Genomic DNA, 25,098 nt, shown 5'->3' with positions numbered 1-25,098 from the left:
AAAGAGTGCAGCTTCACTGCTTTCATGACAAATTATGTTTATATTTTTATAGACAAATGGCACTCAACTGGAAATTTAGCTACTATGATTAGCCACAGGGGCTGAAGCAGTAAGCAAGATTTAATGATTTATCTGGGCGCTGGATAGCTTTTGATTAATTCTGCATCGAAAGGCTCACACTTCAGTGCGTTGATCTGGTGTCCAGACCATGTCACATGACTTTATTTCATCAGGTGTGACCATCAGTGTTGTGGATTTTATCCACTGTCCTTAGTCGGGAATAGCCCTTTTCCCCTGGACACTGCACCCAGTGGCAAATTAAGTAAGATCCTGCTCTATATGTAACCATTCATCCATTATCTATCCTGCTTATCCTGTGGAAGGTCACTGGAGCCAACTCCAGCTGACACTGGGTGAGAGGCCGTGCACAGATCTATCACCTGGGCAGGTCTATCACAGGGCTGACACATGCAAAGATCCTGGTCAGCCACGAATTTCAAACTAGGACCCCACTTGCTGTGAGGTGACAGTGCACCACTGTTTCACCCCATACCTGGCCAAATGTGGCAAACCTATATCTCTAAAATATTTTTCATTTGTAGCTGTCAACCAGTATAGAGTAATTATTCTGAATGTTTTTGATATTGCTTCTCATTAGACTTTCTACAAATGTATTAATGATTTAATTTTGACATTAAAAACTATTCCAAAAGTGCAAATGTATTGTTTCTGTGGTTTACAAATAGATATTTGTTTTTTGAGCAGCATGCAGAAATGTTGACATAGCTCAAATTGATTGTTCCAACAGTAAAAACTACATATTCCAGAGCTACCATATGGTAGCAAAATTTCTAGTGAAATATGTATTCAGTTAAATTAAGGTTGATTTTATTATTATTATTATTATTTTGCATATAGAATTACCTCTGCACTACAGTTTACTAGACTGTTTCCATGACTACTCTCAGGTGGGACTTAGTTGATGTGGAGGGTGGCATTTGCAAGAGTACTCCTCAGTGTAGGAGAGGCTTTATTACGAGTCATTATTAAGAGTCACTGTTAGCGTGCTTCTTTTGCCAAAATGCAGTCACTTACTCATCTCTCTAGCAACATAAGTAGTTTTCTGTGTGTACATTGAATTTGCTGACACAAGTAAAGTTGCTCTCATATTAAAGCTTGAGCATAGTTTAGCTGTCATTATTTTAAATTGTGCATTTTAGTTGGAATAGCTCTATTTAGCAAAACAAAAGAAATACTGTTGACTAGGTTTATTACACACCTTTACCAATAAGGGAAATGTATTCCCAACAGCCACACTGCAATCTGCTTATAAATTCAAAATCCTTTTAGAAATAGAAAGCAGTCAGAGACAACTAAAGCTGGATCATCAGCGAAACATGCACAACGACAAGCAATCATATGGGACAGATTTTATTTTTTTGTTTAAGTAAGTTAGTAATTCACAGGTAAATAGTGAACATGGTCAAAAATCTCAGAGAAATTAAAAAATACATCTTAAAATCATCTATTTCAAAACCTAAGGTAAAAAAATAAAAACTTGTTCCTTAATCCAAAAGCTAGTTTTGTACCGATTGAAATATATTAAGGTGTTAAAACTACCCTGTTTATTGTGGTGTTATTTTGTATGAAACCTCTGGAAAGTTACCTTTACTTTTGATTTTATACTATAGCTATTTGATTCGTCACAAGTTGGACAGCTGTCTCCCAGCAATTACAACATCTCACCAGACATTCCTATTGTCTCTAAGGGCAGGATGGGAAGTCTAGCTAATAAAGTTGGTTTGTCTTAATTACTTGTCTAGAATAGCATCAGGAGACTTCAACCAGTGCATATAGATGTTAGAAAGAAAAATGAAACCCCACATTCCCAGACTGAATGGATATCTTGAGGCTTCTGTTTTGAATGCCATGTGAAAGTTTGGCCATTGTAGTAAAGCCCTCCTTCTCTGTTTCTCTGATAACAAATGAATCTCCTTTTCTTGCCAGTTCTGTTGTGTAAAGCAGGTCAATAGAAAACCATTAATTTTTTTCTGTCCTTTGGATAGTAGTGAATAATTGTTGCTGAATCACCACATCTGTGGGGGTCATGTTGCCCTGCACTTTGTCTCATAAAAAGTCTTGTTCCTCGTCCTTCTGTTTATCTCCCCAAAAATAACAGTGGCCACCTGGATGTTGAAGGGTTATTGGCTGCACAAGGGTAAGCATGCACACAGTCAGGTGGTGAATTCAAATCACGGTGCAGTGCTTATCTAGTACGGTTTCTGTAGCATGTATTCAGCTGTGTATCATAATGGTGATGGTTTATATGCAGATAATTAGGCAAGTAAAGTAAGTGAGTTTAACAGCACCTCTGTGTAGACTGTAAAGCATTTGGAGGAAACTACATGTACAAAATAATTTTACATACTGTAGAATCCTGCACAGCTACTGATGAAATTTAAAGCATTGGTACTCCAGGTATTGATGTAAAACAATAGTACTATAACTAATAAAAGAAAACATTTTAATTTCCTGCAGTTAGTGGACAAAGTAACAGGAATACCTAACAGTATAATGTAAGGCCATGTAGCTGACTTGCAGTAAATAACATTGTGTAAAGCTTATGGTATATTGATACATATCGATTAAGGATGTAACAATATTTGTAATTTTGCAATAGAAAAATGTCTCAGTGTCCTTGGACTGTGACGGTATCTATTGTACACATGGTTATTTTGTATATAGTGGAAGCTCCATTGGGTGAGAGGTAGGGTCCACCCTGGACAGGACGCCAGTCTATCACAGGGCCAACATGCAAACAAACGGCCACACTAGGGGCAATTTAGAGTCACCAGTGCACCTAAGCTGCATGTCTTTGGACCCTGGGAGGAAGCCAGAGTACGTGGAGAGAACCCATGCAGGCACAGGGAGAACGTGCAAACTCAGCACAGAAAGGCCCTGGGATTGAACCTGGAACTTTCTTGCTAGGAGGCAACAGCGCGAACCATCGTTCCGCTAAGCCGCCCCAGAACACCTTTAGCAAAACACAAATTTCACCATTATGTGGCTTGTCTTAGTTTGGCATCCTCTTCTCCTCATTCTGGTCCGCCAAGCAGCAGTTTCCTCAGTACTGCCCCCGGTGGTCGTGAAGTGTGGGATACCCACTTCAACTGGACTAGTAGCCTACTGAGAACCTGACCACCAGTGGTCACAGCCACCAAACAGAGAAATTTAAATCTACCAAGGGAGTACTAAAACACTGGTGTTTCACTGAGTGTGACTTGGTTTATTTACAAAATACAGCTGCTGCAATAACAAATTATTTTATCTCATAAAAGGTCTGCTGCTGATGGCTGCATTATATTTTATATACATTATACAAAAACATACTGACTTATTTTTAGTAAAGGGCATTTTTCATCTCTTTCCTTCATTTTTTATTATTGTTACATCCCTAATTTTGATACATTTCTGTGGAAATTCCCTAGGATGACTTTTAAAAAGTATTGTAAATTTGATTTTCAGAAAAAAAAAAGTGCTACAGAGTGTTAAAAAATAATTACTTGTTGCCCCATTTGCTTGATTGTCATAAGACAAAGTATTTGTTTCTGGAGCCCTACATGCAATCCAGCTGTGATATATTTCTTTGTGTATGTCTTACTGTTTCTGTATCAGATTAGCATTTAGTAATGGCTTAAGGGACCAGGTACATTACTGAGCAGGAGGGAGGTCATCAACAACTGTGTGGTTAATTGTTCATCGCGACAGTATCTCTATCTGTGTCTCAGCTAAGTATGACACAGCATTGTGCAAAACCGTGCTCAGTTTGGAGCCATCCGTCAGTGTGACAGATGAATGATAAAGCACTTTCTCCAAAATGAAAAAGAAATGAAATGATTTCTGTCAGTGCTTCATCCTATAAAATGCGTGGACTGTGTGGCAGTTGGCCAGGTTCAAAGTCGAGTCAAAATGAGTTTTCTCTTATCGATGACTAATAATATGCACAGAGTAGAACTCTGAGTATGTGTAAAATTGTCAAAATTGTGTTCCTGTAAAGCACAGAAGGAAGGGACTTGAGCAGGTGCTTGAGGATTACAAAACAGGACTTTGTCTTGTTTTTTCCTTGCTGAGCCATTCGTTAGCACATTGCCTGTGAACACAGTGGTCTCTCTTTCCACTGGAATGCTTCTTCATTCTCAGCACTGCCAAATTATGCACCTCAAAAATATATTTATTAATCCTCCTTAACTGACACATGCTGATATGGCAGCTTCAGGGTTCTGACCCCCAAAACTCTAAAATGGCTCTAAGCTTCTTGACTTAGGTGAATAGGTATTTTAATGATAGAGCTGGTTATAGAAAATAAACATTCTGTTTCTCTGTTTTCCATTATCACTGCTATAACCTGGCGATTTAGTGTTGTGGATATCTGCGGAATAAAAATCCGTGCTGCTATAAAGTGCAGCCACTCTTTCGTGCCGTGTAAAGCCCGGTTACTGATTGATGAATGGCTTAGCAGATGTGGAAATAAATGGATACACAGTGCACAGGGACATTGGTCTTCTATCTTGTGCAGTGCAGAGAGTATCAAATCGTGCATATCGGCCCACTGGGTACAATATGTTCTTCTGGACTTCATATCTAATGGTTTCAAATCCTCTGATGGAAAATGACAACACAGTTGAGTAAAAACCTAAAAAAGAAAAAGAAAGAGAAATTTTGGCTGTTAAAACCTCTTCAGACAAGGTTGACCACTTCATATCTGATAACATATACTATGGCTGATAATGGCAGACTTACTATAGCTAATGTTGTCATAAAATTGCTTCCACTGATTTGTGGCTGTGGTGAAACTAGGCTACTGTTTAAAAAACTACACAGGCTCAAACGTCCCTGACCACACGCATGTTGAAAAAAGCCTGAAGAATCGGTCAGTTTCAAGAAGAGCCCAGCTTGTGTGTTTACCCAGGAGCCAGTGTCTGGTCAGAGTGCATTGCCGCAGGTCTCTGTGGGAGGCAGGGAGCACACTCTGATAAAGGCCAGTTGGAGAAGTAATGAGCAGGAGAAGGACTTTTTTAAGAGTGGTTTATGTAAGGGCTCTTCAGTGAAAGTGTCTTTAGGTGTTTAGATGTTAAATTACATGCTGCTGGTGAGACTGTGGCTAATCGTTCATCAATCTCAGTCAATTAAAATAGCACCACCGAATAAGCAGCAAATTTTTCTTAACCTCCTAGCACTCACAAAACACACCTTTTGAAATGTGCATCCTCAGTGGATCAGCAGTAGTTCTGAATTTTGTTTTGTGTTGGCCTCCAAAAATAAATATTCAAAAATGCCACAAACTAGTTGTTAAATAAGTAGAATTGTTATTCTTTTAATACTTATGTAACATGTATATTACATTCCTTTCAGACGGAGCCTTTCAAAACCACTCTCGGCTGCGAACGCCTCCTCTGCCACTCTCCCACTCGCACTCGCCCAATCATCAGCACCATGCGGCCTCCATTAACTCCTTGAACAGGAGCAACTACACTCCACGGAGCAACCCAAGTCCCGCGCCCACAGACAGCTCCATTCCTCCTGAGGGTCCGGCCAGTGGTCAAGATTCTGGCAGCGCACAAGACAATTGGCTACTCAACAGCAACATCCCCCTGGAAACAAGGTACTGTGTAATCTGTCTGCCTGACAGTGTACAGATGTTGACCTCTGTAAGACTGAACTTGAGCTGATGCCACTGAACACAGCTTTTCATACTATGCGCTCCATACTAAATCATCACAGTGCTAATGAGGAGCAAAGCAATAAAATGGAAGACATCCTGCTAGGGGCAAAGGCCTACATTTGTGTTGAACATCATTTTGTGGCATACAAGAGAAAAGTGCTGCTTTTGGGTCTTCATATAATGTCAGCAGTTCTAACAGTGAAAGCTACTGAGTTTAAACAGCAGAGTAATTATAATCATGTTGGAGATGAAACAGTTCTTGCAAAATTACATTCAAGCTCCCGTGAGCAGGCTTCATAGCTTCTCCACTTCAACCCAGAGGTTTATTTATTTCGTATTAATCAGTATGCAGTTCTCAAGCACATTTCTCAATAGGAGGCCCTTGTGAGAAGTAGATCTGTCAAGTGTTATTGTAACAGGGGGAATATCTGTTGGTATTTCTTTGGCTGGGCTTATTGCAAGATGGTAAGAAATCAAGAATAGCGAGGCAGAATTATCACAACACTCCTAATGATAATACTCTGCTAGCAGTAGAGAAACTCCCTGAACAAAACCAGGTCACCTGCTGAGCAAACGTAACCAAAAATCCCTTGTGGAACCTTAATTTTGAATGAAGTTTATTTTATATAAAAAATACATTTATCTTTATTCAGGTGATTTAATTATTAGGATCTTTCTTCAAGGCATCCGTATCAAGGACATAAAGGCATTTTAAGAGGACTTGCGATCCTGCTGTTGCACATACTCTTTGCTGTGGGATAAGAGAGGACAACCCGCAGATCCAGCCACTGACAGGCAGTTTCTTGTCATTTGTGATGTTGGGAACACACAATACCACACTGAATGAGCAATTGGACAATGATGGATATCCACAAGAAGCATAAATCTGTCTGTTAAGCTGTTAGCTGAGTAGCATCCAATCTGTAAGTTTTGTTGGTTGCCTCAGTTTCAGGCGTGTCAGAGTGTGTCGAGGGCTGTGATGTCTCAGCGTTTCGCTGAGCTCTGTTTGCTATGTCAAATTGTGACATTTTTTGCTCTGAAGGTTGCTGTTTTTCTGACTGCTGAGTTGTTGATAAACTCCCGAAAGCAACCGACTGTAACTATGACAACTGGCAACTGTGAATTGTCACGTAATTAGCTGTGGAATAACTACATACATAACAGTTTTTAGTATGATGATTTTGATATTCCATGCTTTCTTCTTCTGTTTTGATTTGTTTGACAACAAAATGTGAAATGTTAATCACCTGGGCTGTTCTCAACGCACCTTAGAGGCCACAGCTCTGTAGTGTATATATTGTGTTGCCATAAATGAAACTGAAAAGAGAATTGCTGCCAGTTTATTTGGTGCAGCTAAACAACCAGCCATGAACAGACTTGCTGTCTCTTCTTTCATTTTTCGTGAGGCAGTTCAGTCAACAGGAAAATGCATCAATTTGAGCTGTTAAAAGGACAGTTAGTGCTATAATGAATGATTACGTGTCATCCAGCTCCAAAGTTAATCCTGCAACAGTATTCCCTGTGGAGCAGAAAACAGGTGGTGAGTAAAGTGGATCTGCAACAGGCAAGAGTTCCGCTCAAACCACATATGTAGTCTTTATGACCTATTGCCTTGAAAAAAGATCGACTACTGAAGCTGCAGTAATGAAACTGAAGCCATTAGGAATATCCACACAAACCCTGAAATATTAAATGTCAGTTTCATCATTCCATTTCATGACTCTTATTCAGAGTCAGGTCGAGGTGGCAGCAGGCAAAGCGAGGTAGTCCAGACATATTTTTCCCTAGCAAAATTTTCCAACTCCTCCTGTGGGATTCTCAAGTGTTCCCAGGCAAGATGAGATACTGTATATGATCTCTTCAGTGTGCTGTGGGTCCACCCTGGGGTGTCCTACCAGTCGGCATGCCCAGAGGAAGGTGCCCATGAGGGATTCTGAGCAGATGTCTGAACCACTTCAACTGGCTCCTTTTAACGCAAAGGAGCAACAGCTCTGAACTGTCTCTGGACATCTGAGCTCCTTACTAGCCAAAGCTCTTGACCATATGATGAGGTGTTGGAGCATAGATTGACAGGTAATCGGCTCAGCTCCCTCTTCACCACAGTCATTCGGCCCAACACCAGCATTGCCTCTGATGCCATTCCAGTCCGTCTGTCAATCTTGTGAACAAGACCCCAAGACACATACACCAATCAGCCACAACATTATGACCACCTGTGTAATACTGGGTACGGAGGAGTCAGTGCAGCAGTTGGTTGATTCTGTGAATCTGTTTGCTTCTATAGTTATACTGTCAGGAAGAGCATAAATGTGTCTACATTCAGTGAAAAACCTGTATAAAAGGAGTAAAAACTGGTCATGAGGACAAGTTTGAAATTATTTATTGAACAAATTCAACAACCTCCCCACTCTAGGTGTGATATGACCACCATAGCTGATGAATGGTTCTCTTCATACAGGCCAATGTACAGTATTTCTCATTTTCAACCATTTTAACAAAGGTTCAAACTAAATAGTATTACAGTCGCCCTCTCTCATCATGTGTAAAAGCCCTAATAAAATCTGTACGAGTAGGTCTTGTCCTGGAAAGATGCCAAAGGTTGGCTGACTCTATCCAACCTCACTATTTTATTTAGATTTTCTGTCAAACAGCTCTCTCTTCATTAAAAGTTGCATTTTCCCCCAGAATACAAGCTTGGGAAGCCACAGACAGACTACTGCTCACTACTGGCCTCAAACGGGCGGGGGCGGGGGAGGGGGGATCAAAAACGCTTTTCTCTTGTACCACTGAACATGTTCAGCCTACCCATTGCATGTGGACAGTTCATTGCTCTTTTGCATTGCATCAGTATTTCCTTATGGAACACAGTCCTAATGGGGGGAGTATTATGGGGGAGATGAGACACGTGTTTCTAGAAACTTTGAAGTGAGCTGAAGATATGTTTGCTGCATCCATTAAATGAAAAGCATAGTTCTTAAGAATACTATCTATTGTGAAAAATATGAAACTTCAATGAAAAGTTAATCTGTGATTAAAAATGAAATTAAGATTTTAAAAGTGTTTCATCTGAAATAAGTGTTAAAAACCTCAAGGTTTTTATTTGTAAGTGATGCATTGTTTTCTTTCAATCACAACCTTAAAGGAGCCAGAATACTCTAATGTTTATCAGAGAAGAGCAAGACGCTTGCAGAGAAGGGCAGGGCTCGTACAAAACAAGGTATGGCAGTGCCCAAGTGAGGGGAACGACAGCAAGATGTTATTTGTCTCACACCTTTGTCGAAATAGTTCCACAAGGGCCTTGGTTTCTTTGTGCCACACTGTGCGTCTTGGTCTCCATTTGTCAGTTGTTGTTCTCGGTGAACAGGTGCTGTATTGGCATTTCTGTGTTTCTTGCACGCAAGTCTCACACTAGCTTCATATCCATCTTTCCACCTGTGTGTAGAAACATAGCAAAGCAGACATTCCTAGAGACTTTACAGGACAACCTCATTGAGATGGACATTCTGGCATCATCAGCACGCCATGATGCCCCGTACAACGATGGGTATGTTGCATGTTTGCTATCTGGCTCACGCTACTGTCAGAATATGTTTTGCCATGAAAACAATTGATGCCTGCGCTATTTTTCCATCAAGCATCCTTTGTTTTGAAATGCTGTCAATCATCAGTGTGTGTCTCCTTTAATGCTTTAATCTTAGCTGTATTTATCCCATTCCTTTTAATACAACTAACAATTTGCATTAAGTCACATTGTTGGGTTTTATTGTGTTTGATTAATGTTACACATGGCCGCTTTATGAAACACAGTCGCCCATGTTGTCCCTTGTCAACAAAGTAGGATATGTCAGAGGTTTGCCCTGATATTTATATATAAAATATAGTCTCAGTGACGTTCCACATCATACATTGTAATGTGACATTCAATCACATTCATGTCACTGTCACTCTGGAGCTTCTTGTAAACTTGTCAGTAAAACGGCCTTGACAACAGTGTTGCTGCCACTGACTGTCTGATGGGCTGATCATACGGCTCTTGAGCACACAGCGCTACACGTTTCCTGAGATAGCCAGCCATGTTCTTCAAGGGCGAATAAATCTGCTGAACTCAGTGCTGCAACTTTATATAGTGTATGTTTCCCCTGGACAGCCTGGACACACAGTTACAGGGAATTACTCTTCATCACGCTGCCATGAATACATAAACATGAGCCAGCTGTGATCACTAGTCCTGCAAATTAGGTATAATATTGATTCACAATCAAAAACCTGATACGCTTTAGTCACTAATCTAAGAGAAGCATGAGTATAGTACTGAATGTGTTTGGAAACACTGGAAGGGACTGCACTGACTGACTGGATGGACAGTAACTAAGAGTACAATATTATGATGGCAGACATCCCTGAGAAATAAGTGTTTTTGTTAAGACTAAGAAGAAAGTGTCTCTTTTTTTTCCAGGCACTTCCTGTTCAAACCCGGTGGAACATCACCAATGTATTGCACAACATCACCAGGATACCCTTTGACCTCCAGCACAGTGTACTCACCTCCCCCGCGCCCTCTGCCTCGAAACACATTTTCTCGACCTGCCTTCAGCCTGAAGAAACCCTATAAACACTGCAACTGGAAGTGTGCTGCGCTCAGTGCCATTCTCATCTCAGTAACGCTGCTGTTTCTGTTGGCCTACTTCATTGGTGAGTCACCTCTGATGCTCCTACACACCAGGATGGGCACCTGTACCTATCCACCCCCAGCCCCATCCCTCTCTTAACTGCAGAGACAGGATGAGTCCATGCTCTATTGTGTTCCCTCAGTCATGTGTTTTAATCGGGTTCAAACTGCACTCAGTGCCTGATATATAGGGGCTCATAGACTGACTCCTGGTTCGCACAGCTCGTCCAAAATAAACATTATCATTCATAGACTGGGTTGCCTGAATCTGCAGAGAATGGCGATCCAGTTTCTTGCTCTTGTGAATAGGTCAGACAGGAAATGAATTAAAAAGACACTGGCTAACACACAAAAGAAGACTGCACATTTAGAATATTCATCTTATTTGATTTCAGATTCCCTGACCAGCATATCTAGGTCCCAGCTGGGTAAGAACTATCAGCATATGAGTTATGCTATTAAATCTGTTCTGCTCTTTTTGACTGCTGTCATTCCCTAAGGGATTTATATTCCAGTCTGATAATACAGCCTCTTCTTTATCTGTTATAAATGGGAGACTGTGTTTCCTATATACAGGAATGTTTACACAGCATTTCTTTAGTAAATGGTCAAAAGAAGCAGTTGATCAAGACATAAATGAAAAACTAAAATGGGAAGTCAATAGTACATGGAAGTAACACTCTGATGTAGTTTCTTCATATTTCCCAGAGATCACATGTTAATCAGTTCCACACATCTTTGTTCTTACTTGTATTCCCTGTTGGTCTCTCTGTTCAACCATCTACCAGCTACCCAGTTCATCTTCTGCTTATTCCAACAAGCTCTGGCTTTGTTAGTAATGTAAAATTCAACATTCTGTGAGTGATAGGTGTGTTTTTTTAATTTCTTCACAAAGGTCTTCCCAAAACCTGCTTTTAAAACAAATGTTCTCAATATTTTAACTCAGTAGAAGGTTGAATCACTGTTGTTAAATCTGTCAGCAAAATACACATTTGTTTATAAGAGAATATTTGTTATTACTACTTTAAAACATAAAGGGACACAAGGGAGTTCCTAGATTCACAGCAACGAACAGTAAGTGCACGTTCAGACTGAGTATCAAAGGTGTGAAAAACACAGCCCTCTCCATTCATTTCTATGGGGGATTGTGTTCGGTGAAAAGGTTGGGTCTGGTTTGCCGCACTGGATGGTGACATCACTCAGTGTTTACCTTGCTAACATGAGCATTCACTGATGTTCACTCTCGAATTTGGGCCACACTCACAAACATAGCATAAGGATGCACCATGCATTTTTGTTAGATTAGTTAGTTAGGTAGAAAGCGTTACCTAACCCTAACCCTGCTAATGTAGAGTATGTTAGCAGCATGGCTAACCAAAACACATCATAAACTCGTGGGCTGGACAACCCCTCAGCCCTCTGACCAAAATGGACTCTTGCATGAAAACATAGCAGGGAGCTGAGTTTTGCCGGACTCGGTCTGAACGCCTGTTAACACCTGCAGTAACAGTAGGGATTGTGAGTAGGTAAAAGGTCTGGTGAAAATGTGAGGTTGGTTTCATCTAGTTCAAGGGTTTGGGGGCATTTAAGGTCATAGAGTAACATGTTTGGAGTTATGAAACAGTTAAGTACACCATATGTTGACCAAATTAGTGCTTGGGTTGGGGATGAGGATATGATGAACAATACCACACAGTGGTACAGAGAAACGGGTTAGTGGTTACAGATAATGTTGTAAAGGAATAAGTGGCAGAGTTTAGGACATATGGGAGAAAGAATATAAGATTCTAGAAATGAAATGTCAAACAGGTATTTGTTGCCTCAGCTAGTAGACAGACCCAAAGATGTGTTGAGCCGTATGAAAAAAGCTGACAGTATACTTTGATTCAGTTCATGAAAGTTCTGCTTGGTCGGCTATTACAATTTCAAATAAGGAGCTGATACACGCTGCATATTTAATATATTGATTGGTTGTGTTATATACAGTACATCTGACTGGCTGTGAATACGTGTTTATCATATAAATGGTTACAGCGGTGAATTGTGACTCAGAGAAAAAATGTGTTTTTTAAATTGAGGGATGATGAGAACGTCGTAGCTTATTTGCATAAAGTCACTGAAAGAGCAGTCAGATCCTTCTGCACGGCCTTCATCAGTGAGATGAATTAATTCGTCATCGAGGACATTTGCAGATATGCATTATGTTGTAACAATCACGAAGGCTATCGTTTCTGCTTCTCCTGGAGGCCAAGTGAACTGAAATCTGATTATTCATTCTTTGTCACCAGAGCCATTTAAATGGTTTCATTTGAAATTCAGAGCAGCGCTGGATTATAAAAACAAAGGAATCAGCTGGTTGGTGCTCACGGTGATTATCAGCATATCCAGCATTTTAAATGAACGATGGTGGGTGTGAGCAAATTCTGGTTTGGCTGGTTTCTGGTATTAGCAGTGAGGTTTGGCTGTAGAAGTAGAGATGCTGTATGTACTGTATCTCTACTGTGTAGTGCTTGTGCCCTGGCCAAAATCCAGAGCCCAATCAGCCTGATAGTGCTTAATCACTCTGTGTAATAATACCCTACAAAACCCACACCATCTCCCGATGCAGCTCAAGTAAACATGCTGGAGACCAGCCCTCTCCCTAAGATCAGAATTTCCAATCAAGAACAAGGTTCATATTTAATTAAAGGCTGATGAAAAAATACATTTAATTTCAAGTGCAATTAATTATTGAAGCTTGTAATTGGGAACTCTGGGTGAGATGTCTAATGAACCCAATTATGCCTCATGACAGATGTTATGACTTGCAGCATGGTTTTATTATGTCACAGCTTTGTAAATGGGCACATTTTAAAGTCCACAAAGGTCGGGGGTGTAAGATGGCACTATTTTCTCTGTGGTCGCTCGCTCATTAGCGCTTTTGTTGTAACTTCCTCATTTTAAGGTCATCAGTATCCTCCTGTGTTCACTTCCACTCACAATGGGTATCTAACCAAGGACACAGAGAATGGGCCCTGGAAGATGTTTCACTGCATTTACCATCCAACTCAGAAAAAGCCTCTCTGCAACACAGGTTTTGTTTGTCTTCCAGTACCACTTTGTTTCATTTGGCTTTTCATTATCCCAGCATGATATTTGTAGTATCTAGATTTTCAATACTGATGTTACTGTAAATTATATGTTTGTGCTTACGGAAATACATCACAGCTTTTATTGTGAATGTTAAATCACATATATTATCGGCAGTATATTTAAAGACCAAACTCTTTCAACTACAAAAAGCCTATTAATGCAATTAAATCCTTTAATGACCAAGAACAAGCCTTTGTTGTGCTTTCAGTGAAACTCCCACTTTTTTAATTTAATCCAGCATTATAGTGTTCGCTATTCACATGCCATGATGTATAGCTATGCCCCTGCAAGGTCTGCTACATTATAGTAAGATTTACTGTGTTAATGTTTCTGTCACTGCAGCATGGCACAGCTGGCTGTGTGTTGTGGCAAGCATATAGAATTAGTATCAGGTTGCATCTTAAAGCATGGACATAGGTGACATATTCATCTCATATTGGCCTTCGTGTTCATGTGCTCAAGAAAGTATTTACTGTACATGTTGGCGAGCAAACTTTGACCTGTAGTGGCAGGAGGCGGCTGTAGTTTGGAAATGGTCAGTATACAGGAAATATAAACCTGGACTGATTGCAATAGACAGGGAGATGTTGGCCATCTCACCACATATTGATCATTTCTACAGTGATGAAAGGCTATAGAGTTGAAATACAGTGGAATATTCATGTAAGATACTGTGGCGTTCAAGTTACACTGAGCAATTTCTCAAGCTTTCCAGGCAAATCAGAGTAATTTAAAAACAGTTCCGCTATTACAGATTCACCTATATGCCTTCCAATTTTGTTTGTTATTATTATTATTTAAACAACCATTCATCACTGCAGGGACGCCAGAAGAAATGCTCCCTGATTGTATAATGCCACCCAGACACAGTGATGAAAAATGTGTTTCTTGATACACTGAAAATGAACATATCAGTAAAAACGAGGAATGTTCCAAACCAGCTTTTAAGCTTCTTGATCCAAACAGCGGAATCAGGTCCTGGTTCCTGTATATTAAGAAGAAGAATCCTCTTTATTATCACTGAGTTGGACAACACACTCTCAGAACACCATATTCATTACAGGACACATGCTACAGTAACCACTACTTTGTATCCATATGTGAACACACAGTTTGTGTAACAGTCCAGTTTAAATATCCCTGTTTGCAAATTTAACTTTACACCAACAAAAGGTGACATCTGTCGTAGCACCACTGGACAAAAGTATAAAAAAATGACAGTGTCTACACTGAAAGCACAGCGTGTGCAGCATGTAACATCCTGTGTGCACATTGCAGGAGGAGCGTGCTCATGTCTTATACCTATGGTGAAACAGCAAATAAAACACTAAACACACTTTAAAAAGACCTGCATGTTCATTACCACTCGTGTAACACATCATGTGTTTTAACTGTTTTTTCTTGATGTTTTTCTCAGTTTTTGTGGCATTCTGGTTGGAGTTAGTGAGCTTTCATTGTTTTGTTTTGTGGAGCGTTTTATGGGCGTAGCTCTGAAAAAACAGACCTGAAGCAAAAAAACAGGCTATGGGTCGCGTCTACATGCATAAAGGGTGAGTGATGTGCCAGTCCACACACCAGCACTGTAGCCAGCTGGACTGTAAGTAGTTGTGTGACATACATCTCAAAAACATGACTGAGTATGCTTAAATACAATACTGCCATTCTAAATAACAATTGGAAGTGGATCTGATTTTTTCTGGCCGATACAAATCCTGGGAAATATGCCCGGGTCGACGTCAGTACCGATACTATCGGATCGGGACATCTCTACTTAAAACATAAGAGCTAGAAACAGTCCAACATTCTGTGTGCATATATATATATATATATATTTTTAATAATGCTTCACAGGTTCTTCCTAACATGGATATTGCAAAAACTAAATCATACCAGGCTCATACTGGCCCAGTTCTAAAGAAAGAAATTACATCCTAGACATTTCTGATTACTAGAGATCCTGGTAGTACACTGAGAAGTATACAGTACAAATCTGTGGCATTTGAAACTCCCAATTTTATATCTCAGTAAATCTGCATTATCTTCACTGTTGTTTTTACAGTGTTTTGTTTTGAAGAAATACAGCACGTCAGTGATGGAATGATGTGGTGCTAGAAAGAAGTGCGAATCTCAACTTTATACCTGGAAATTTTAAATGGTGTGCAAATTAAAATGATCCACAATGCGATATTATAGGGAGTGGTGATTCACACCATAGACTGCCAGTGAGTTAGGTGTGAAATGAGTGACTGATGGCAGCCATATTTAACACCCAAATCATTAACATTTTTATAAGAGACTAATTAGCCATATGGTTCAAATGTTTTTTTTTTCACTCCAAGGCATATGTGACTTTTTTTTTAAATACCTCAAGATATTTTGTCATTTTAGATGCTTGCCATATTTAATGATTTAGGCCTCAAAGATGAGGGGAAAAAAGGTTCTACTTGTCCCAGCTTCCCTTGAAGTGTGCTCTAGTTGGAATCTGCTCTTCACATCAGAGCACAGAGGCACAGGAACGTTGGCAGATACAGTAACCCATGGCAGTAAGTACTGCCTTCCTTAGAATGGCTGAGAAGTCCTGTACTACAATACCTCTGTTCGCTAATTGGCACATAGTGTGACCCAACTTCCTGCCAAGAGATAAGTGAAAGGAGGGCACAACATGCTCAGGACAAAATGGGCAATGCTATGAAGTGCAGTACTCTTGACAGGTCAGTGGCATCACTTTAACACAGATGGCTCGTCTCTGCCAGTGGCCATCTCATTAGAAGTACCTTGTTATTTCTACAACCTGTCCTCGTTTTGTAGCCAGTTAGTCTTGTGAGTGTCATTTCACAGTGTTTGCAAAGTTTGAAAAGCTAGCGAAACAAAATCAGAAGGCTCTTCACTGGCTTACATCCAATGCTCTGCATATCATAGATACCAAGAAGGCACTGAAGTATATCTTTACAGATGGGAGGAGTCTTCTTCTTTTTCATTAGAGGCCTTGGGGGTGGATGGGATGAAGAGCAAGGCTCACAAAGACGTGATTACTTGGAACGACACCCCGCCCGGTGACTTTGCGATAGTACTGCCAGAAACATACGCTGATTTTTTTTTTTTTTCCATTTTGCCATTCAATGTAGAACTACAAATCACAAGAAATGTGGTTTTTTTTTTTTCTGGAGCTTACAAAATGATAAACAAAGCCATCTGTCTCTTCACTGGTTGTCCTCCACTGATACAGTCACTTTCACCAGCGCCGGACAGATATAGGCCAGATGCACGAGCATTTTTAATCAGAAATACATCTAAATATTTCTATAAACATGCAGTTCTGTTTATCTGGTGTGCATCATGAAAATATTAGCTTTTCTTTGAATGTGTCATGCACTGCAAATGAGTGGATGTACTCCCATTCTCTGTCCTCTGAAGCTTGCTGTGCTTTGTCCTACAAGCACCTGACTGAGCTGCATCATGTTTCTGAAAGGTGCATGGAAAACATCTTTTCCTGAATTCATTTGAATATTTTCATGAAGTAGTTGCTCTACAACTATAAGCAACATATCCTGGTAATAAAAACAGTAATAATAATAATACCATCATAGTTTGTTTTGCCTAAATCTTCAAAACCAAAATCCATAGGAAACTTTTTAAAAGCACCTGGCTGGAGTTTCCCAGTCTGTGCTACATTAAGTGTTAATTATTAGTGATGAACAAACTCAATTTTAAGGACTGGACTCTAAGGCCATTGTTCAAAACAATTAGTTTGTGATTAACAAAAACTCTACATATGTTCATTTACCTTTTATTTTTACTAAGTTACCTAAGAACAAATACAAATATGTAACTTTTTGAGCCAAAGAAACAGTATGTGTGATCAAATTCTGTATTTATGTATAAAACTTTATTTACTAGAAGTATTTCTGACTTACATGTGTATTTCAGTGGCATAATAACACCGTTAGTCCCACTAATACATTTTTCCCTCTATGTATTCCAGTAATGGTGACACAGTCATTCTCTCTCTTGTCTAAACCATCGTTTCAAAACTTATTGGTGACATGAACTAGCTCTTAAAATGGTATAAGATGAAAACACATTTAAAGAAAACTGGAGACTGGAGAGGTCTTAAGTCCCAGCTTCAGTCTGAAACAGTCAGATAATTTCATAAATTGCGTGGTTATTTACTTGAGGAGCTTAAAAGAGCCAACAAACCGATAAAATACCTACAGTATATTGAGTTTCTGGGCTTTTTCTGCTGACTGTTGTCTTCCAAGGTGGCTTTTGCTTCGCTAAGCTCATCTCGTTCATTCTCTTATTGGTGATCTGTCATCGTCAGCCCCTCCTCCTCTGTCCTCTCTCCTGCCATTGTTCCCTTTTGTCGACCTTGTAAATATCAGTGTACTTCATCCACCGTGTTCACATTGAAACACCCCTGGTGTCTTCTTGCTAATGTGTTAATGCTAACGTTTATCCCCTAGTTTTGTACTGGGGTTGGAAAGATGACAGGGCACTGGGGCTGCTGGTGTGGTTAGACAGATATTGTCCCAAGGGGTCAAGATAGCATTCACCTACTGATCTTACTGCTCAGCACTTTTGCACAAATGCCTTTAACCATTAAACCATGTTTTGTTCTTATTGTTTGGAATTTACTTCCTGTTCCCTCGTGTCACAGCTGTCGCCTTTGTGCTTATTTTCTCGAGTACAATTTTTGCTTATGTTTATTGTTTCAGCCATGCACCTTTTTGGATTAAACTGGCACCTGCAACCCATGCAGAGACAGATGTTCCAGCTGTCAGAGGACAATACAAGTGGCCTGCCTTTTCCTACTGACCTGAGCTTGCCACCGTTAGGCAACACAGGCTTGGAAATACCTGACCGCAAGGGAAAAGATGACAGTAAGTGCAGTTTTTATATGGATATTGTATGTTTTAAAATACACATATCTGTTTCTCCCTAAAAACACTTTTATAAATCAACCTCAATGTAGCAGTTTTTTTTTTTTCAGGATGATTTGTCTGATCACTCTTGCACCCGCATCAGAAAACACTGAAAAAGGAAGACAAGTTTTCCAAATCTTAAAGTTTACAGATGACATTTTGAAGCGCTGGCAAGTCTGTTATTATTTTGTTGTCCAGTTCTACATTGTGTTCATTTGTCTCCGTGGTATGCAAAGAGATCTGAATTGTAATCCTATGAAAGTTGTAGTAAGTGGGAAAGTGTTATTTGTTCCTGGAGGGAGAAAACGGGACAGCTTAAGGGACTGAGTATCCAAGGGGCTGGAGAGGGATTAGCTACTCTGTCCCCTTCAGAACGGATGTGATCCTTTCATCTCCTAGGCTGGGCTGCCTTTCCTGGCAGCCAAAGAAAGCATGTGTTCACCCCACGGTACCAACTGCTTGACTCGAGGAAAGTTTGCTCTGTTCCATTCTCAAATAAATGGGCTCAGACTTAACCATGTGATTTGCCACTGGCAGACTACAATAGGTAGAAGATGGGGTCATTACCATATAGATGAATCCAGGAGTTGTCTTTTTCATTTACCAGACAGCAGAAAGTGTGTTTAGCTAACAACAAGCATGACTACAGCTGAGCTCAGACCGTGCATGGCAGCTGTTGCTGATAGGAAATCGATAGCCATAGTTTTCTAAATAAGTCTCATTTTGCAGTGCTGTCACCAGAAACAATGATGAGCAGTCTAATGTTTTGTCAAGGTGATGCAGATATGCACAGTTTTCAAATTCAGTGTAGTTCTCTCTTTCTGAGTCTTGTCCTTCTAACAAAGTATTTTGTCGTAGTTTAGCTTGCAGAACAACAACATTTATTTAACTCTGAGGCCCATTATCACTGGTCCCGGCTTATGACTTATTTAAACAGTCTGATGAGTACACCATCAGTGTGCTGCTCAGACACACTCACAACCCAACATGCAGAAAATGAGTCTGTGTGTTGCGGCATTGTGTAAAACCCAGATCTGTGGGACAGGGAGGGTGTCCTGTCTACTCTGATAAAACCCATTGCCGCTGATGGATTTTTGAGAAGACTGCCATCTGCTGTGCCACGTGTAACGTAAAGCCATGTCTGCCACTAAGTCCTGCGGGTACTTTGTATGGACGTCTGCTTCAGTAGACATCACTGTTGAAATTAGCTCATCTACATGGGCAAACAGATGTTGCCTTTTCCACAGAGTCCAATATAAGTTGTATTATGGAGCATATGGACAATTTTTAGCAGAGAATGTGCTACTACCTGAGCGGTTACTAGCATTTGAGATCCCTCTGTGATATATTTACAATTTTCACTTTATTACTTTTACTCCCGTTATAACTGTATTTCATAACAGTGTTGAAGTATTTGTGTTTTATCAAGTGTTTTCTTTACCATCTTCACGTCATATGTTCAGTCTTTTAAATCATAATTTTATGACCTTTCTTCACTATTATTTTTTATGAAATGTGTTGAGATCCTAAAAAACAAGACTTTTAGAGTAAGCCCCGTCGCCAACATGCGTATTGTTTGATGGTGGGATGTCAGTGAAATAATTATTGCTACCTGCTACTGAAAAACACTTCACAAAACACTTCATGGCATAACTAGAATTTTGTTTGAGGACCAGACTGATGTTCAGTCAGATTCCTGATCAATCAGATCAGACTAGAACTGCTGGCAGTGGTCAAAGGGGTCATTCATTATATTTTTTCTCTGGCTGTCAGCAACGTGATTGAATATCTTTGTATGGTCAGACTATCTTGCTTCAGCAGACTGACTCCCTCTGCCCTCCACATGCTGGATTAATGGTGTGACATCTTTGACCGATTTGCTTTGTGTGCAATGCAGGCAAATTGGACAGCTTGTTCCCAGATGACAGCTATATAGATATGGGGGAGATTGACGTGGGGCGCAAGGTTGCACAGCAGATTCCTCCTGGTATCTTCTGGAGGTCCCAGGTCTTTATTGATCACCCTATGTACCTGAAGTTTAATGTGTCCCTGAGCAAAGATGCCTTAGTGGGAATCTATGGAAGGAGAGGCCTACCTCCGACACACACACAGGTGGGAAATATTTGGATGTTATGCCTACACATTATCTCTTGCAGTATATTCTACTGTGCCTATTAGTTGCATGAAAAGAGAATTTGAATTCTAAATGTTTTTGACAGTTTATGTTGGCGTACGTCAGTGTATATAACAAATCAACAGGGATGTAACAATATTTATAATTTCATGATATTGCTTTAGAAAAATTGACTGATACCATCAGGGGACTGTGACGGTACCTACCAGCATATTACATATGGTTATTGTGCTCATATAACTGCATTCAGGTTGCAGTATTTGAAACTGATATAGCGGATGCTCCATTGTCATTTTCTAGAGCCGTTATGTTGCATTTCAGTTTTCAAGAAATGACACGGGCAGAAAGGAAACTGACAATGTGCACATACTGCTGGACAAAGACAATACTAGTCCCATATATCAGTGAGATGGTCCTAGATACATCCCACAGAAACAGTCAGGACACAGCTGTACGCAACAATTTAATGGCATTGGGAAAACAGATCGGACGCACATACAGTACAGTACATATGCAAAACCAACCACTTATAGTAACCACACTTAAAGCCTTTTCTCTTGAAAAAGTAGACCATGATGTTTGAAAATCATCACCAGTAAAGCACAGATCTCACCTTTAAGTAGCTTGTCTGAGTGTATTTTGGTATTGTCTTCTCATTCTGATGTGCCAAGCAGAGGTTTGCTCACTACTGCCCCCAGTCAGGTCGATACCCGCTTCAACTGTGACACAGAACCCAGTCAGCAACACAGGAAAAGTTAAACCTGCCTAGGGGGTACTAAAATCACTGAGGTTCAACTGTTAGTGCAGTAATATTTTATTTCGTAAAATGACTGCTACATTAGCTTTAGTTTAGCACTTATACAAACATTTCAGTGACAATGAAAATTAATGCCAACTTTTTGCAGATGCTTATGTCATGGCTGACTATTATTTAAATAAAGGAGGAACGTAGGAGCACTAAGTTAAAAGGAAAATCATAAATGCTGATTATTTAGTAAAGTTAATAAAAAAATTTTTATTATTGTTTGAAATACTGTATTGTGAACTTTTTATCATGGCGGTATCACACTGTGAGGTTTTGGTATTGTTACATCCCTACAAATCGCTGTGTTTTGTTTATTAAAGTCAACAGTAAACTGTAAATGTGATGCTGTGTGTCATGTCTGCATAGTATAAGGATTCAGCTTCTTTTTCTGTTCTTTTTTTTTTGCCACACAATATAAATTGGAATATAGTTTTAAAAAATCTATCTACTCATGTAGGACCATGTCATGCATATGAACCAATTCATAAATCTCTCTACTGTGTTGTGAAACACTTTCTTTTTTGTAGAAAAGATTTATGCCAAGTTTCTTTCAGGTTCAGCATCATCACACACAGAAACACAGGGCCCGGGGGCCAAGAAGGGAGATTGTTCTTTGCACTCAGTTCCCATCCGTGTGCTGTACAGAATCAGATAAATCACCTTATTAATTGTATCTGACTACTGGGCTCACAGTTTAGATTTCAGCTGTAACTGTAACTCTATTTCAGCAGGTTGTTCTCAGCATGATTTTTGTTTGCATTAGTGACCCCTGTTATTTATTACTGTCAAAAGATCTTGCTTCTTTCCTCTAGTTTTACTTCAAAGAAAATAATTTAGAGCTGGATTTTGATACTGCGACAGATGAGTGAAGTCCTTATGTAGATGAAAATGAAATGTCTCATTGCAGTCACTACTGACATAGGGCAAATCGTTTCAGATTTTTTTTTTTTTGGGTAAACACAGACTTTAAATATTTTCCCCCAACTTCCCTCTTTTCACTTTAATAGTTTTAAACCAGCTTTCATGTAAGATTCGTGGACTATGAAATTATCACAGCTTGTTCAGCCATGATGTGCCAAGACTTGCTCAAACTCCTGTGGAATGTTGAGTTATTCATGCAGACCAAATGATGCTTTGCTATAAAGAGGGCTGAAAGCACTCTAGTCTCATGTGTCACTCTAATGGTGCGTCTGCGGTCCATCCATCAGTCTTTCTCACTTTCTGTGTCTGTCTGCAGTTTGACTTTGTGGAGCTTTTGGATGGGCGGCGGCTCCTGGCCCAAGACATCCATGGTCTGGAGGGACCTGTGGGTATGCAGCGGAGCCTGGTACCCATCACAACGCACGACACAGGCTTTATCCAGTACATGGACTCAGGCATCTGGCACCTGGCCTTCTACAATGATGGAAAAGAAACTGAAACTGTCTCCTTCCTTACCACAGCTATAGGTGAGTGCCCGGGGCACAACCTGCTGCTGAAATGTGTAATAGTAATCCACATAATCCATATAACACCAACCAGCAGCACTGCACAGCAAACAGCTCAGATATGGGGCATATGTCTGAGAGAGTTTTTCGCAGATTCCAATAGCAAGGAAAAGCGCAGGTTAATCAAGGTGAAGTTGAATATTACAAAAATCAGGACATCAGTGCTTTCCTGCCATGCCCCTGAGTAGGGCATTGAGAGATCATAATATCCTCATTAGCCTGAGTGTCTTCCGAGCAAATCAGGGGTCCAGCTTCTGGGAACCATTTGCATACAATTCAAAGTATGATTGTACCCTCCTGCTAGTGCCATTTTTGATCATGATTTGCTCCAATTTTCATCTAATTTTCATATATTAAACTAGGGAAGACATTTCTCTCCTCTAACTAAATCTGGGTGGCAGCCAGCTGTGTTTCAGACATGTGTCTTTCTTTGTGGAGGTGATTTCATTTTGTACGCACATCTTTGTTCTCCCTAAAGCGCCTTTGATTAGCACTGCTGTATCAAGCAAGGTGTGAGTGGGCCCAAGGTGTCGACTTTCACAGGGACGGCAGCTGGGAGCTGTTCTCACATGCTCTTTAATTAAAAGCTCCTGGGCCAGAGTCCTTCTGTGACAGGGACTGTGCCAGGCAGCAGATCGATGAGAATCTGTCCTCAACACCAGTGAAACACCAAACGGAGACAGGCAAGAGATGCACTTTACCCCCCTGTTGTGCCAAGAACAGCTGTAATTTAATTCTGAATACTGTATATGATATGACACAAGGAAGGGGAGTCAGGGAAGCATGATTACTTATGCTTATTTCATCTTGACTGGGTGTGTGTGAAGGCATCCCATGGTTTGCATCAGAGAAAACACCATGAGATAAGGTATTCTGGGATAGGATGGGATGAGGCACAGTTAGTCAGAGCTAGAATTCTGCCTGTGTTCGTTTCTATCGCAGCTGATCTACCCACAGGAGCTCAGAGGGAGGCAGAGGGGCCCTTTCTAAAATGGGTCACCGGTTAAGTGCCCTTCAGCAGAAATTGAATCCAACTGCCTGAATTGTATTGAGCCATAGAGGAATAGAGCTGACCTTCAAATAGAGCAGCCCAGGTATAGAAATATATGTGAACAATATCCACTGACAGACACTAGCAGACTTGTTTATACAGTAAAATAATTTTAGTGTTTTTGACAGTGCTGGTTTCAAAAGATATCTTATTTTGCCATCAGTGAGGCACCTTGTGCTCCTCACTTGTTGAATGAAAGGTTTGTTTGTTGCCCCTGCCCGTGCCATAATACATCTGGGGGGGGGTAGAGCGTCCTTGTCTTTACTCTCCGTTACTCCTCATCACTTGGCTGCGGCTTCATGGCGATGTGAAATGTGTCCTACTGAATGTTTTGCATCACAGCCCTCTGGAGAATGAGGCCATTTGTCCCTGCTGCCTGGTGCCAGATATGCTTTAACTCAGACATGGGCTTCCTATACGGGATGGGGGGTGGGGGCAAAGGGAAGCAAAAAACCCAGCACGTGTGCATGTCTTACTCTATATCCCATCTCACTCTATAGCAGAGGCTCTCTCTGTACACAGCCACCCATCATTCAAAGAGCCTGAGCATCCTCGGAGAGCATGGGAAGGTGCTGATTAAACCTGCCTACTGCATGCTACTGTGTCCTTACCAACTGGAGAGACTCACACAATAGTTAGCTCCCCTGATATGGAGGGTAATGAATTTCAATGAAGCTCTGCTTGAATCCATGATTTATGTGTCAGCCTATGTCGAGTGTGTGACTAAGAGATATTCATGGTCTCCCTTCCCTGCTCGGAAAAGAAACGCACACACAGTGTACATGGGGAGTGTGTGTAGCCTACTGAACTGCATCAGCACTCAGAATGGGAGCACTGCAGTTCACGATTACTCAATTAAACAGGTTCACTTTGTTGTTCACCAAAGGAAACCTCATGATAGATAAAGATTGGCTAAATTTAATTAGAAGCACATTAATGTGGACTCGTTGCCCATGTGATATGTCACTGGACAACTGTTGAAATTGGATTTTTCTGTGCTTTGCTAGGTCAACAATAAATTACAACCCTGCTTAGGTTTTGTTGTTGCTATGTATTTAGGCTGCAAGATCCATACCACTAATCTCTCCTGCACAGTTGTACTAATGGGAAGAATTTGTGGGGCGACAGTGGTGCGGTGGGTAAAGCAGACGACTCCCAACCGGAAGGTTGAAGGTT

General features: G+C 40.4%; 1 protein-coding gene across 1 annotated transcript in view; it reads left to right on the top strand.

The window, feature by feature from the left end:
- The window catches only part of tenm4 (teneurin transmembrane protein 4), a 160,453-nt gene that overhangs the window by 72,640 nt on the left and 62,715 nt on the right, over nucleotides 1–25,098 (top strand). Inside the window, 7 exon segments of the mRNA XM_020614720.1 lie at nucleotides 5,413–5,662; nucleotides 8,865–8,939; nucleotides 9,165–9,266; nucleotides 10,179–10,414; nucleotides 18,239–18,403; nucleotides 20,343–20,557; nucleotides 22,622–22,832. Of these exon segments, the coding sequence (XP_020470376.1) occupies nucleotides 5,413–5,662; nucleotides 8,865–8,939; nucleotides 9,165–9,266; nucleotides 10,179–10,414; nucleotides 18,239–18,403; nucleotides 20,343–20,557; nucleotides 22,622–22,832 (1,254 nt within the window).

The sequence above is a fragment of the Monopterus albus genome, unplaced genomic scaffold (genome assembly GCF_001952655.1).
Source record: "Monopterus albus unplaced genomic scaffold, M_albus_1.0 scaffold150.1, whole genome shotgun sequence".
Classification (NCBI taxonomy): Eukaryota; Metazoa; Chordata; class Actinopteri; order Synbranchiformes; family Synbranchidae; genus Monopterus; species Monopterus albus.
This window is presented reverse-complemented; position numbering and strand designations above follow the sequence as displayed.